The sequence below is a fragment of the Panthera tigris genome, chromosome D4 (genome assembly GCF_018350195.1).
Source record: "Panthera tigris isolate Pti1 chromosome D4, P.tigris_Pti1_mat1.1, whole genome shotgun sequence".
Lineage (NCBI taxonomy): Eukaryota > Metazoa > Chordata > Mammalia > Carnivora > Felidae > Panthera > Panthera tigris.
Window position 1 is genome coordinate 14890670 of NC_056672.1, and position 16300 is coordinate 14906969.

The 16300-nt window shown below is 41.8% G+C and overlaps 1 protein-coding gene across 1 annotated transcript in view; it reads left to right on the plus strand.

Moving 5' to 3' along the window:
• Window positions 1-16300, plus strand: part of TMC1 (transmembrane channel like 1) — a 105601-nt gene that overhangs the window by 55633 nt on the left and 33668 nt on the right. The window contains exons 9-13 of the mRNA XM_042965019.1: window positions 6538-6680; window positions 10888-11032; window positions 11641-11835; window positions 14549-14728; window positions 14855-15016. Of these exons, the coding sequence (XP_042820953.1) occupies window positions 6538-6680; window positions 10888-11032; window positions 11641-11835; window positions 14549-14728; window positions 14855-15016 (825 nt within the window). The remainder of the gene's footprint in view (window positions 1-6537; window positions 6681-10887; window positions 11033-11640; window positions 11836-14548; window positions 14729-14854; window positions 15017-16300) is intronic.

The window sequence follows — 16300 nt, forward strand, 5'->3', positions numbered from 1 at the left end:
ATCAAGGAGGACGGTGTCATTAGGTGAAGGAGTCAGACTTGATTCTGTAGGTGGTGGAGAACACAAAGAATTTTCAAATAGGATGGAAATGTGGTCAGTTGCCTTTTAGAAGATTCCTTGTGAGGGGCGCCTGGGTGGCTCAGTCGGTTGAGCGTCCGACTTCGGCTCAGGTCACGATCTCGCGGTGTGTGAGTTCGAGCCCCGCGTCGGGCTCTGGGCCGACGGCTCGGAGCCTGGCGCCTGCTTCCGATTCTGTGTCTCCCTCTCTCTCTGCCCCTCCCCTGCTCGTGCTCTGTCTTTCTCTGTCTCAAAAATAAATAAAAACATAAAAAAATTTTTTTAATAAAAAAAAAGATTCCTTGTGAATGTAGGATGGACTGGGTTGGACTTGGCATAAGACGGAGGCGGAGAGGCCCGTGAATGGCAGAGACGTACGGAGACGGCATCCGTATCACATAGGGTCATGAAGCTGAAACTACAGGACTTTGCTAGTCACTGCATGTGACTTATGGGTAAAGCGGGAAGATAATGGAAACATCCAAGTTTCTGACTCAGGTAACAGATGGACCGGTGGTGTCATTACCTGGGATAGGAGGAAGACGCCAGTTTGGGGGAACTTTTGAGTCCAAGGTGTCTGTGGGATATCCAAGTGAAATAAGATGTGTATTGGGCACTGGGCACAATGTCTAGAATTCCCAATGTTAGTGTCAGTTGTGGACAATGACACAGAAAAGACAAATGGGAATGCTCTTTGTGGAAGCCAGCAAAGCTTAAAATGCAGGGGCACCTGGGTGGCTCAGTCGGTTAAGAGTCCGGCTTAACCGGGTCAGGTTATGATCTTGCAGTTCATGGGTTTGAGCCCCGTGTCAGGCTATGTGCAGACAGCTCAGAGCCGGGACCCTACTTTGAATGCTGTGTCTCCCTCTCTCTATCTTCTCTCTCTGCTCACGTTGTCTCTGTTTCTCCCTCAAAAATAAACATTAAAGAAAATTTTTTTAATGCAGTGTAGAATCATGAAAAGAACTCCATCATGGGATTTTGACAGATTTGAGTTTGAATCCTGCTACTTACTACCTGAGAGACATTAGACAACCTCTCTGAGCCTCTTAATTGTCATATGTCAGAAAGTGGGATTAATGTCTAACTAGCAGGCTGGTGTGAAAAAATAAATGAGGTCATGTGTGTAAAGTGCTAGCACAATGCCCGGCACGTGGTAGATGTTTAATAAGCATGTCTTTCCTTAAATGCCTATTCAGGGTACTTAACTCAGGAAAATGCCCATTTCTTAAAGGGACAATAAAAGAAGAAGAGGGAGCCCGGACAGGGACAGCATGGTATTCATAAGCCAGAAAGGGACTCAGGGTACCGGTAAAGTCAGCTGTCTGGGAAGGAGGCAGAGGCACAAGGGCACTGATACATGAACGGGCACTAAAATCAACTGTCTGCTTCCTGGCCTTTTGAGGACCCGAGTTCATGGACTACAGTCCTGGGACAAGTAGTTAATTCCAAATACTGAAAACTAGAAGTTCTGCTAAGGCTCAGCCCAATTTCCTCTTTGTAATCTACATGCACCCTAGCTAACAGCGCTGGAGTATCAATTTCGTCTCTCTACATCAGGGATGTAGCAAAAAGAAAGGAAACTCAGTGGCAAGCAGAGCATGAGGCAGAAGCTTGGTGAGTCTGGGTAGAGAGAAAGAGCGAGGTCATGGGCCGGATCTCACCTAGGTGCCGGGCTGGCCGCCATCCTTGTGAAATTAGTGTTTTGTTTTGTTTTGTTTTGGGTGTTGTTAGCATTCTCCTTGCTTCTGTCCACTTTATCAGATAATCAAGCGATGCCATGCTTGCAACTTTTTTGAAAAGTTTATTTATTTATTTATTTATTTATTTATTTATTTATTTATTTTTGAGAGAGAGCACGAGCATGGGAGGCACAGGGGGAGAGAGAGAGAGAGAGAGAGAGAGAGGGAATCCCAAGCCGGCTTGGCACTCTCAGCATGGAGCCCAACGTGGGGCTCGAACCCACGAAACCATGAGATCATGACCTGAGCTGAAACCAAGAGTCGGATGCTCAACCAGCTGAGCCACACAGGCACCCCCATACTTGCAACTTGCTTTAACACGAAAGTATAAATGGTAACAATACAGGGAATGGTAGAAATGCCACCCCCCCCCCCCAACACACACACACACCTGGTGCCACTCTCCCTTCACATGTCTTTAGCAGGCATGGTCAGAAATCATATCTTCCCTTCCACTAGTTTTGACTTTAAGAATTTTTTTTCTTTTTCTTTTCTTTTCTTTTTTCTTCTTTCTGGTTTTTGTTTGTTTGTTTGTTTTTTTGTTTGTTTTTTTTTTTACAAAATAGTGGTCTGACGGTTACTACCAACTATAAAGAGTTGCTAAGGCCAATGAAATCCATTTCCCATCCCAGGGATGGAATGTCATGTTTCCCAGTGGGTATTTATTTGTAGTCATGAGACTACATGGGGTGTAGCTCTAATGTAATTTCAGGTGACAGATCCTTACGAAGTGGATATTTTGCATGCAGAATGTTGTTGGGGGCATCCGCCATGCCCTTTAGGGATAGCTTGCTCCATCAATGTATAGTATTGGGGAAATAGTAAATTCTCAGAGTTAGTTAGATAAACAAATACATGAGTTGATTCCTAGACCAGCTGCAGCATTCAAACAGAAATTAGAAGCTTAATAGACGATGTGCAAGCATAGAACCCAGAGTTGGACGGGAATGGTTCGTGCTCCTTTGAAACTTGGCTCTGACTGTGGCTTCTCTGTCACAGATTTTGGGGTGGGAGAGTGCTCCCACAGGGAAAGCCATGCGCGCTGACATGGAAACTGAATAGAACTTTGGCTAGGCTAGGAGTCATTGCTATTTTAGTCACTTCCAGATGTCTGCCGTTGGAGTTTGAAGGGAAAAGGAAAGATGTGTGGAGTGTGGGGGGCCCACGGGGTGGAAGGGGAGGGTTGTTTAAAGTCACCCTTCAGTATGCCACTAAGATGACTTGGAAAAGGCTTTTTAAAATTGTGTTCTTCAATAGTGCCTCTTTCATTTACATGCTTGGCTGCTTAGGTAGTGATAGGCAAATGGAAGAAACCTTTGTGAAATAATCAGGATTCCAAAGAAGAAAAAAAAAAAAACAACTACAAACCTTATGTCTTTTGCTTGCCATCTAATATTTATGAAGTGCCAGCCATTGAATGGTACATACACCAGAGGAGCCAGCTGCCCCAGTAGCTATTGTGCTAACCTAACAGGCTCACCAGATGTTTGTTATGTATCCACTTTCTCCTTTCCTGTTGTTTTGGAGGTGTTTTTTAATCCCAGTACTGTCATTATGAACTAGAAAAAGATGTCAGGTTGTGATGGTTAAGGACGTGAAGATGAGGCCCTTTGAAATCTTCAGAAGGGGTGTTCAGGTCCTTCTCCAGAGGTCCTGGCACCAACATGGATCCATCCAAGGGTGTATAGGTCAAAAGGCCCGGCTAAGTTGGTAGGGTTTCTTGTTTCTTTGCATTGCTGGAAAGATACGGCCCTAGCGTGACACAAGGGGTGGAAAGTGAAGTGTGGGGGAAGCGGTACAGCACAGCAGTCATTAAGTATATGGATTTGAATCAGACCCAGTTCAAGTTCAGACGGTCACTTACTGGTTACGTAAGTGCGCACAAGCTACTTCACCTCTTTGTAGCTCAGTTTCTTGGGGCACCTGGGTGGCTCAGTCAGTTGAGTGTCCAACTTTGGCTCAAGTCAGGGTCTCATGGTTTCTGATTTCGAGACCCACATCAGGCTCGCTGCTACCAGTGCGGAGCCCGCTTCAGATCCTCCGTCCCTCCCCCCTTCTCTCTGCCCCTCCCCCACTCACACTCTGTCTCTCAAAAATAAATAAACATTAAAGAAAATAAAGCTCAGTTTCTTCGTCCCCAAAGTAGTAATAGGGCTATTGAGTCTTTGCTGGGTGGGAGAGTCATGGTAAATAACACCTCCTACCTTCTTTAACCAGGTTGTGAGATAACCAGAAATAAGACAAAGCCTTAGATGGGTGGAGGTCAACATGTCAGCTTTATTATTGCTAAGGCTGATTTTAAAGATGGTGACATCTCTTTATGGGCAAGTGCACTTCATAGCCAGAACTTTCTGCCCAGCAGCTCCAGAGCACAACAGGACGCCCCCTCCCGGGGTAGAGCACCACGTGTGCTGTCTCTGGATGGGGAAGAGAGGTGGCCTGCATCATCCCCATTTCTTCATCTATGCTTTGTTATCAGACTGGTTTCTCCTCTCCCGGGGAGGAGAAGGAAGTAAGGGGGATCTGGGAGTGTTACATTTCCGGATCTTCCCCACATGGAAGGCAACACCAAGAGTGGAGGAAAACCATTGGCCCTAACCATAACAACGCCAGAGGGTTCTTTCGAGCATTCTGTGAGATGAGGAAATGTGTTTGGCAAATACTAAATGCTCAGCAAAAGTTATTGACTGGGAGTGCCCGGGGGACTCAGTCAGCTAAGCATCCAACTCTTGATTTTGGCTCAGGTTGTGATCTCACAATTCCTGATACCGAGCCCCACATTGGGCTCTGTGCTGACAGCACAGAGCCTGCTTGGATTCTCTGTCTCCCTCTCTCTCTGCCCCTTCCCTGCTCATGCTCTCTCTCCCAAAATAAGTGAATAAACTTAAAAATCAAATAGTTGAGAGGAAGCAGAGCCCTGAACTAGATGGGTATGAAACAAAAAGATATCACTGAACTAGGTGCAGAGATCCTGCCAGTGATTATTTTCCTGGCCTTATTTCTGGGTCTTGGGCAGTTGATCAGTCCCTCTCTATGTGGTTTCTTATCTTGGGCAGAGATTAGCCCATTTGCTTCCTCAATTTGAGGTTTCTACTGGTTCTTTTTTTTTTTATTATTATTCAAACAATTTTTTTTTAATGTTTATTTATTTTTGAGAGAGACAGACACAGCGCGAGCGGGGGAAGAGCAGAGAGGGAGACACAGAATCCGAAGCAAGCTCCAGGTTCCGAGCGTCAACATAGAGCCTGATGCAGGGCTTGAACTCATGAACCATGAGATCATGACCTGAGCCACAGTTGGATGCTGAACCGACAGAGCCACCCAGGCTCCCCTAGGTTTCTACTAGTTCTTTAGTCCCAGATTTTCTTTTGGGTCAGATTTCTTTTTTCTTGAGCTGAAAAAATTCAGACAACAGGCAGGGGTGGTGCAGGGAAGTCCTTCAGTTTTTACCTACATCTCTCTCATTCCATGCTGACCCTCTTGGAAACTCATGAGCTCCTCTGAGATTTTTTTGGCTATTTTTTTCCTACTTTTATTTTTTCCTATTTTTTTTCCTGCTAATTCTTACACAGTATTGGGACGTAGACTTGCTGCAAATTTTGAAAGCAATCATTATTCCAGATCTTTGTTGACCTCTGTTTTGAGCCAGGCACGATCTTCGTTTAAGGCAATTTTCTAAATGGCTTCTCTTCAATCTTCTCCTGGGAATTGGCATCCAGGGGATTTCCTCCTCCTCCTCTTCCACCCTTGTTCCCCGCTTCTCCTGTCTTCTTCAGTACTGGGCTTTCAAGTCCCTGGCTGCGGATAAATGATGTTAAAGGTAGCCAGTTGGACTTTCCAAGGTTCAAGGGTGACTCACTTGATCTCCAGAGGAAGCCTCTGGCAAGTGATTGCTGTCGCACTTCACAAAGCATAGTAATTTTAACTTCTTGCCACAGAAGTTAGAAGGAAGCTGGGGAAGTGTATATGCAGTGATACAGAAACACGCTTCAAAGCTGGGAGTGAAAAACACAGTGAATTTGAGGAGAGAAAGATGAACACCATGATAAAAGAAAGAGCATCAGAATATGCCAATGTTCTGAGTAGAAAGAGGGTCACTCAGGTAGCCTTGGGAGGTGGCGATTCCAATTATCTGGCAGATAATCGTAAGGAGAGAGCATGGCTTGGCGTGACTGAACATGCTTGCTATGGAAGAATGCTCTCGTGGTCTTGATGCGTACAAGGCCATGCAGATCGGTTCCCATGACATCTCACCTGCTCTACAGGTTTGCTTAGTGTGAGCTGAGCCACTCAACCGCCTCTGTAGTTCAAGAAGAAGCAATCTAACTGTGGCTCAGGTGACTGGAAGTGGACACCTGCCACCACACTTTGAGGAAGCACGTCTCAGATCCTCCCCAAATGTGCAGCAGGCTCCTCACGTTGGAAATCTAATGACACCATGAAGTGTGTTTTGATGTTTCAATCAATGGGCATTTCACGGTAATGGCTCCACAGCTGAGCAAGCCTGTATTCGGTTAAAAATTTGGCCTGTTTAGAAGTCCCTGAACCTCGAGTAAATCAAGAGCCTTGCCAATCAACGTGGCAGTGGAGACATTTGCTCTACGAGGCAAAAACAATAGGGCTCAACTCCCAAGTTGGAAAATTCATGCCATTTTGCTGTTTCTCTTAAAAGTCGATCTTTTTTTCTTTGAGTTGTTCTTCATAACATCTGCTAAGTGGCTTTGTTGTTGGATTTTAGGGCTTGGCGCAATATTCCATCCTCTTTTATGGCTATTATGACAATAAACGAACAATTGGATGGATGAATTTCAGGCTGCCGCTCTCCTATTTTCTGGTGGGGATCATGAGCATTGGATACAGCTTTCTGGTTGTCCTTAAAGCGTAAGTTTTATTGGTCTCTTGGGAAGCAAGCAATGATGTCTAGAATCAAAGGGAAGAATTAATTTCAGAATTGGATATAATTCTTATTCTGTTTTATACCTAGAGGATATTGAGTCGGTAAGAGATAAAATGTAGTTTTAATATCGACGCTACTGTTAGACTATGACATCCCCAGAACAAAAGGGGTGAACTCAAGTACAGGCCTTTGGATCACCTCACGGGGTTGCACACCTACCCTGCGTTTAAGCATCTTTTGAAGAGATTGCCTCTTCGGATTTCAAGGTATGGATCAATGTTGCAAGCAAGACAGGGAAACAGCTGCTGGCCCCTGTTTTTGTGTGCAGAGAAGTTTGCACGTTGCAGAATCAGCTCAATAGGCAGAAATCGTTGTTCTCTGTTCATTAAACAAAACAAAACGAAACAAAAACAGAATAGTCATTCAACCAAAAAAAATCAGTTGTGTAAGACAGCAAAAACGAAGGGGCCCAATGCGACCATCATGATGAACTGCAGAATCATGGTTTATCTTGGAAGAACATTTATTAGAGCATGGAGAAGACTTTCATTGGAGAAGTGATAATGATGCCATTCATTTTCCCCCCTGCCTGCAATATATGTGTAACACCCTGTTCAAAGACATTGCAGAAACCGACTACAGCCATCTGGGGCTTTGAGCCATCTATGTAACCCTCCGACTAATTCTCTGAGCTAGCTTAGAAGTCTCAAGACATCTCAGTTAATGTCCCGGCCCTTTTATTTGACCATGAACAAGGTGAACTGGCCTTTTGTTTCATTGCAGGAAAGGACCTCTGCCTGAGGGTCCGTGTCACCCGGTGCAGGAGCTCTCTGGAACGGTCCGTGACACGCTTTGTGCCTTGTCTGTCAAACTTACTGGTTCCACTGGAGAACACCATTCCTATTTAGTTTTCAAGTCCTGAGAGGACTTGAAGAAAGCCTTAATGTAGACCTCACTTCCAAATATTGATCTACCTGTCCAAATGCAATCAGAGATCCTAAGTGTAAGGTGTCTGTCTACCTAATAAAGTATTACCACATTCCAAAATCTATGCTATTTCTGGTGTTTTAACCATTCTGATTTGGAAAAATTAAAATCAGGGGCGCCAGTTACATTCCAGAGATCTCAGGAGTATTGTTTCTATGTTGGTCCTTCAGTCAATTGCTAACTTGATTTCCCAAATCACAATTCATGTATTTATTCAGTTATTTAAAAATTGAGCAATTGTTACGGGCAATCTGGGTAGAGGGAGCTACTCAGTGCCTGAGGATTTAATGGTGAGCAAAATAAAGTTCTTGCTCTCGTGATGCTCAGTTGAAGTAACAGTCTGTAAACTAAGGAAAAAACAGGTTGTGGCCAATATACAGTTAACATATATATTATATCTATAGATATAATATATATGTTATCCTTTGCAGTCAAATATTTGCCTCAATTTCTTCTTTCTCAAGAATGTAATCCATGCTTTTTAGTATAGTATAGTGCTTACTATAATTCCCCCCCCCCATCTGTAATGGGCTTATCCTGTGAGCTTCTAGAGAGTTGCTTCCTACCTGCCTTTCAATCCCCTTTCCCTTCCTGACTTTTCATTTTAGCAGAGGCTACATTGTAGTGACCCTGTTGGCTTAGGATTTAGGGAAGCATTTATTTGATTTATTAAAAACCTTTATATACATCCACAAAATGACCAAGTAACCTCAGCATGTAAACAGAGATATAAACTTGTCCAGTGCAGGAAGTCCAGTATAAAACCCTGGACAAAGGCATTACAGCAACAGTTACTTTCTACAACCTCTCACAAAGGGGGTGCCTCACAAAGGGGCACCTGGGGCATTCAGTCATTAAACATTTGACTTTGGCTCAGGTCATGGTCTCATGGCTTGTGAGTTCAAGTCCCACATTGGATGAGCTTGAGCCCCACTTCAGGTGAACTCTGCTTCTCTCTCTGTCCTTCCTGGGTTTCTCTTTCTCTCTCTTTCTCTCTCTCTTTCTCTCTCTCTCTGCCCCTCACTCACTTGTGCCCTCCCTCCCTCTCTCTAAAAAAAAAAAAAAAAAAAAAAGATACAACCTCTCAGAAAAGCCAATGATAGGTTAAGGTTGCTTCTCATAGAAACAGTTCAAAACTATAGCTTTCTTGAAAAGGGAAGAATTTTCATAGGTATGTACACTTTTTCCCTCTACGGGCAAGGGATAGAGCTGTCCATGGAACGTTGTATAGATATCTGGGTTGCCTCTCAACAAAAATATGCTATAAGCAGTTTGTCTTTGGGATCTTTCCTTACTCCTTTCAGCATCCCACTCCCTTTCTTGTCGATTCCCGCACACTACGTGTTCCCGATTTGTTGGTGCAGCTCACGCTCCCTTATCTGGAAGGCTGTCTCAGCTACACAATTTTGCCAGTGAAGCTCCATTCAAAACTTAAATGTTTACTTGAGGCCCTGCCCTTTCCTCAGCGACAGCACAGAAATGGATAGTGGCATATTAATCAAACAAATAATTTTCTCTCTAGGTTAAACCATTGGGAATCTTTGATTTCAACACCTTTTGACCTTCAAAAAAAGCATTTTATGTGATTCGACGGATCTCTTGGAGTCCTAGCTTGGGCACCAGAGGGACATCAGAGAACCTAAGCCTTTGACCTCCCTCCGTGGTTAACTGCTGAATAACGTCCAGCAAATCACTTCATAATGTAAACCCTTAGCTTCCCCATCTGTGAAAAAAGAATAATACTAACTACCTTGACCTTTTGCCCAGTTTTTGAGAACGGACAAATATGGTAATGTGCAAAACACAATTTCAAAGGATAAAGTGATAGACTGATGAAAAGGATAATTGTTTTCAGGTTTTTTTTATAACACATTAACTCATTTAAAATATATAAACCTCTCTAAGAAGGGTAGCTGAGGGGCGCCTGGGTAGCTCAGTCAGTTGGGTGTTCAACTTTGGCTCAGATCATGATCTCATAGTTCATGGGTTCGAGCCCCAGGTCGGGCTCTGTGCTGACAGCCTGGAGCCTGTTTTGGATTCTGTGTCTCCCTCTCTCTCTCTCTCTCTCTGCCCTCCCTCTCACTGTCTCTCTCTCAAAAATAAATGAACATTAAAAACTTTTTTAAAAAGAAGGGGAGCTGAATGTGGGTGACCTCAGAGATGCCTGTCTTCCTATCATGTCAGCTTTATGTCATTGTGTTTCTTTCCTTTTTGGTTCTATATCACTATAACATTCACAAAACCAAAACCTTCTGGGATCATTTTATAATATGTATCACATGAAATTTTAATTTTGCTATTTATAGTAATAAGGGGAAAAAAGGAAGTGGAGTGAGTGGAATATAGATCTCTAACCACTGAAATAAACTGTAAGTAAATGCATTTAAAGTTCTCCAAGAAAAAATAAAACAAAACACAACAAAACAAAAACCACACAAAGAAAAAAATATATATATATATATTCCAATCAGTGATTTATATATACTAGAATACATAGATTAGAATATACGTAACAAGTTGGCACTAAGGTTGTATAAGAATTGTGTGTGTGTGTGTGTGTGTGTGTGTGTGTGTGTGTGTATAAGAATTTTGATTTTTGTTCAAGAGTTGTATAGTATGGAGAAATTTCATGCATTCCATCTGTTCTTTGGGAAGAGATTCTGGGGGGGAATTGGATCCATGCAGGAGCTGCTGTGCCCTGGGTTAGCTCATCCCTAGCTTCAGGGGGATCTGGAAATAAGTTAAAACTGGGTAGAGCAGTTTGAGTCTACACATATTCCCACCTCCACCTGCCCCTGCCCACCCCCACCCTGGGGGAGGGACCCATTGATTTTCATCAGATTTCTAAAGAGATCTTTATCCCACAGAGGATTAAGAACCAAGTATAAGATACTATGAAAACAGTGGAGGAAAACAAGAGAAATATATATATTTTTATAAAATCTGCTTAATTGTTAAAATCATCAATGCTTCATAGTCTTTTGATCCTGAAAGTCCTGGAAAATGAACAGTTTTGAAAAGTAAAGCAAAACCAAAATTTAAAAATAAACTGATTTTCTGGTGATATGAGCAAACTTCATTTGAAAATACATGCTTTTGGGATATTGCTTCTCCAGTTTCCCTATAACTAGGATTTTACCACTGCCCACCCTCTCCCTTTCTGTGTGTATTTTGGGGGCTGGATTAAACTCCCTGTTTTTACAGGATGACCAAAAATATCGGGGACGATGGGGGTGGTGATGACAACACCTTCAACTTCAGCTGGAAGGTATTCACCAGCTGGGACTACCTGATTGGCAATCCAGAAACAGCAGACAACAAATTCAATTCCATCACCATGAACTTTAAGGTAAACACATCAACTTCAAAAGCCACTCCTCTGTATTTCTAAGAGTAAAACTGGAGCCACTCTGTATGGTTTAGTGAACGAAATATCCTGACAATTAAAAGAAAGAGCAACTCATTATTTCAGCCTAGCAGGATCCGGGCATTGTTCTGATTGGGATTGGAAAATATCTGATGATCCACGATGGCACGATTTCTTCTCTAAATTTGGTAATAAAAATAATGCCATTGACTTGAAACAGGAGACCGTTAGTAATCAGAATCAGATAGTTTAAATAATAGACGATGCTCATAATTATTTACAGGAATAGGTTAGCTCGATATTTAAAATGACTCTGAAGTATTATTTTTGTAGCTTTAAAAACACGTTATTGGAAAATAATTTAGAAAGAAGGTTATTTCAGCATTAGACCAATCAGAGTTTGTAAGAATTCGTTGTTCATTCTCTCACTTGTCCTCACTTGCCGGTGATATTCACCTGGTTTGTGGAATCCCAGGTAGAGCAAAGATTTTCATTTCTCATGTTTTGATGTTTGCAGAATATTTTCTGAGATTATGATACTTTTTTGTAACTCGGACACATCTTTCTTTTTCTGTTTTGCTTGGGTACAGGAAGCTATCATAGAGGAGAGAGCAGCCCAAGTAGAAGAAAACGTCCACTTGATCAGATTCCTGAGGTTTCTTGCTAACTTCTTCGTGTTTCTAACACTTGGAGGGAGTGGATACCTCATCTTTTGGGCTGTGAAGCGATCCCAGGAATTTGCACAGCAAGATCCTGACACCCTTGGGTGGTGGGAAAAGAATGAAGTTCGTCTCTGCATGCTTTTTATGTGCTTAGAACCTGACATTTGAGATTGTGTGGGTTATGTTTCTATGGTGGAACATTAAATAAGGCCATCATTTACCTGTCTTCTCCACTCTGCCCTGACAGTTAAATAGCCCTGTCACGCATTTTCACTCTATTCCAGCCTTATTTCCAAATCTGTCTACTGTCTGCTGTTTTGCGTTTTGTGACTTTGTGGAAAGTTAGAGTTGGGAGAGATATTAGAACACATACATTCCCACCAGTACATTTTACAGATGTGGTTAATGAGTGTCAGGAGAGGAGGAGATGTGTTCAAGGTCACAGAACCATGGAGAAGAGTGACTTAAAACTTAGGAATCTTTATTTCAAGGCCAACGTCCTTCCATGACTCCATGTTTCTTTCTCTGTTGACTCTGCACTTGTCTCTGAAAGATCCAATTATTGCTTGAATTCTTTGAAGCAGCAATGATAGAGCCCGTGGTTCCTATGTTTAGCTCATTGGAAACATTCAGATTGCCTCCCGCACCTTGGGCAAGTCTGGAATTCTCTCTGGTTTTCTCTAGCAGCCTAACCTCACATTTAGCACCTTCTTCTCCCCTTGCCTTATTTCCTCCCCCTTCAAAAGATATTCAAGAAAGGAGGGCCTGCTCTTTGCCTGGAATTAAATATGCCTGTGATTTATCTTCAGGATATCTACCCATTTAGCGGGCCACAGAAAGGAGGTCAGACATTTAGAATAAGGAAATTTAGATGTTGAGAATAAGGAAATCACTGGTTATGTGTTGCTGCTAGGGCCTGTTCCCTTTCATAAAATGTTCTGGAATATGATGGGGCATCATTTGAAACTTGGGCATTTTCAAAACATATATAGATTTAGGCTGTTGGAAGTGTAGACTTCCCACACCAAAACTTCTACAAAGCCTGGGAGACCAAAAAGATTAAGAAAGCATAGTATTTCCTAGAAAGAAATACTTGGACAAGATATAAGATAACCTATTTACAAAAAAAGGTTCCAAAACGTTCTAGGTATTTCAGAACTGGTAGCCCTAGAGATGGGAGACCATACATTTAAGAGACTATAACTGTACAGACTTCTTTAGGTAGAGTGATTTTATTTATTTAAAACAGAGGAGAACCTCAAAGCATTTATTAAGCTTGCTGTCAAAGTTTCTTCTTATGGTTGTGATAGTTGCTATCACAGGCAAAATTATCATGTCACTTTGGTCCATGGTTCATATTTGATCATATTTTTGTATAAATGAACCACAGTAAAGGTCATAGCCAATGGCCTTCATTAGAAGGGTCACTTTGTGTAAGAGTCTGTTTAACAGCCATTTTACCCCTAAAGTCCTCAGGGCCAGCCAAGGTAGTAATGGGGATTAATTTGCTGAAACAGGATTTAAATTGACCTTGTAACAGGTAGCACGGGGTCTACCAAGTTTTTACTTTAGGCTGAAATGATATCATGCTCCTCATGGTCATGCTCCTATAATGTTCTTAATACAAATGGGAAAAACCACATTGACAATTATTTTCTAAATACAGTCTGGTAGTAGGGCACCTGGGTGGCTCAGTCAGTTAAGCGTCTGACTTCAGCCCAGGTCAGGATCGCATGGTTCATGAGTTCGAGCCCCACATCGGGCTCTGTGCTGACAGCTCAGAGCCTGGAGCCTGCTTCATATTCTGTGTCTTCTTCTCTCTCTGCCCCTCCCTGCCTCAAAAATAAATAAATACTTCTTTAAAAATACTATAAATACAGTCTGGTAGTTACAATCTTTGAAAACATAAGAGTCAAGAAGTGGGAAATAGGAAATGTTTAGTGGTGATAGTCCTGAAGCAGGTATTTGGGAAAGACCATTGCCAAGGTTTACCAGAAATATTTTTTTCATTTAAGGAGGCTTTTTCCTCATCAAAAAAGTGGTACATGAACTGGATTCTTTTCCCTTATTTAATTTAGCCTCATATGGCAATTGTAAGGGTGTCAGACATTTGCTACTTTTCATATATTTTCTCTCTTTCTCATACACTCCCACACACACACACACACACACACTCACACACACACACACACACTGGGATTATAAACCAGTTCTGCAACTTTCCTACCTTGGCTGTGATAACATCGTGTCATGTGTTCTCCTTTTGTTTCTCTGTATGTCCTGTTTTCTTAGATAAACCCAGTACCTTTTTTTTTTTTTTTTGCTCCTAATAGTATGTATTCCCCAGAATTCAGTATTTAGTCTTGAGCCCATCTCAGGGAGCTCATTCATTCTAACTGATTGAACCAGCCCATAAACTGGTAATTGTCAAATGAGTAGCTCCAGTTTGGACCTCATTCCTTGAGCAGACCATTTTCCATTTCCTTTGGAAATCTTGTTGCAAAGTGTATCACCATGTCAGAATCAGTTGTCAGGCAGAACAATTTGTGTTCTTTGGATAGAGTGTGATGTAAATTACTTCCCTCATTATACCAGGAAACAGACTATTATTACTGGCACATACACAAGCTCATACACAAGTACATCTGGAGAATGGGGGCTGAATAATGTCTTTGTTGTTTTATGAAGATCAAAATTTAAAGATGCATAAGATAATCTTCTTTAATCTTATGAAAGACAAAGGAAACCTAGCTGAAATCTTGCAAAATTCTGGAGGAAAGCAATAATATTTTTAAAAATACCATTAACTCAGTTGATTCATTGTGTCTCATTGTAGATGAACATGGTCATGTCCCTCCTGGGGATGTTCTGTCCAACCCTGTTTGACTTATTTGCTGAACTGGAAGACTACCATCCTCTAATTGCTCTGAAATGGCTACTGGGACGCATTTTTGCTCTACTCTTAGGCAACTTGTACGTATTTATTCTTGCGTTGATGGATGAGATTAACAACAAGGTGAGTCTTGTATCTGGATTGTTCTTGGCATCAGGGTGTTATTACAATTCCCTGTCTCCGGATTGCTACAAATGCCTTTGAAATCTGTGTTGTCTCCATTTTTGTGTGCATCACTTTGCTCCCAAGATTGAAGAAGAGAAGCTGGTAAAGGCCAATATTACCCTCTGGGAAGCCAACATGATCAAGGCCTATAATGCATCACTCTCTGGAAATAGCACTGGACCACCTTTTTTCGTGCACCCTGCAGATGTACCTCGAGGACCCTGCTGGGAAACAATGGTGGGACAGGTAATGTCACAAACACAAGTGGATGACAATTAATGGCTTAAAAAAGAGCAGATCAATTATTCCTTTTCATAAGTGTGGCCTATCGTTTTCATTGCTTAATAAAAAAAAAAATACCTAAGCTTTATCGAATGCTTACCACGTGCTGGTTGTGAGTTTCATATCTATTAGCTCATGCAGTCCTCACAGCCATTTTTGAGGTAAGTACTACTTTTACACCTTTTTTTACAGTTGTGTATAAAGAAAGGATATTTTTAAGTGGTGTGAGGAGATGTTTATTTTCCATTTGTGTCATCATAAAGCACCTAGATTTGGATACGGGCTCAAGTGAATATTTAAATGGAACTCTACCTATCATTACTTGTTTTCCATGAAAAAAGATTCTTTTGGGAGCACACACTAATACTCATTTCAGGAATGTCCACTTTTGTCAGATACTTGTCCCTTAAGTATTAAAGGAAATGCTATTTTAGGCTAGTTGCTTTCATGATAATTATGTAAATGGCCCCAGTCCAACACTACTGTTATTTTACCAGAGAAAAGAAGTAATGCATCACATGGTTTTCTGTCCAATGGAGGAAACCACACGAAGCAAAAGCAAGAACGATAAACTATTGCACATGTCTTACTTCTATGCAGATCCATTTTTTACTTTGAAAAGCCTTTAATTTTAATGTGAATTTCATAAACCGATTTTGGGCTTTGGTTCATGGACGATGAAGAGGTATTTTTAAATATGTCATCATGAGTCTGCCTGCCTGTTGGACCAGAGTTCAGTTTCAGCAGTAACATGGTCTTGTGGAATTATTTGAGCCCTTTTTTGCTGTGTACTTATTTTCGGAAATATAAAAGGAAAAATTAAAAGTTAGTGTTAACCTTATAAAGCTAATATAATTTAAACATATGTGGGTAGGGGCTTCTGGGTGGCTTTCGGTTTAGCCTCTGATTTTGGCTCAGGTGGTGATCTCGTGGTTCGTGGGTTCGAGCCCCGCGTGGGGGTCTGCTGACAGCTCAGAGCCTGGAGCCTGCTTCGGATTCTGTGTCTCCCTTTCTTTCTGCCCCTCCGTCACTCGCACTCTGTCTCTGTCTCAAAAATAAATAAAATATTAAAAATAAATAATTAATTAAAAAAATAAACGAAAGTGGATATCATTAGATACCCTCATGCTCAATTAGATGCTCGTCAGACTTAAGCCAATCAACTGTGATTTCAATTGTGGGGGAAAAAAAATTAAGAAAAATGTGTATGATGCTAGCCACACATCCTCGAAGACTGTGTCCAAAAAG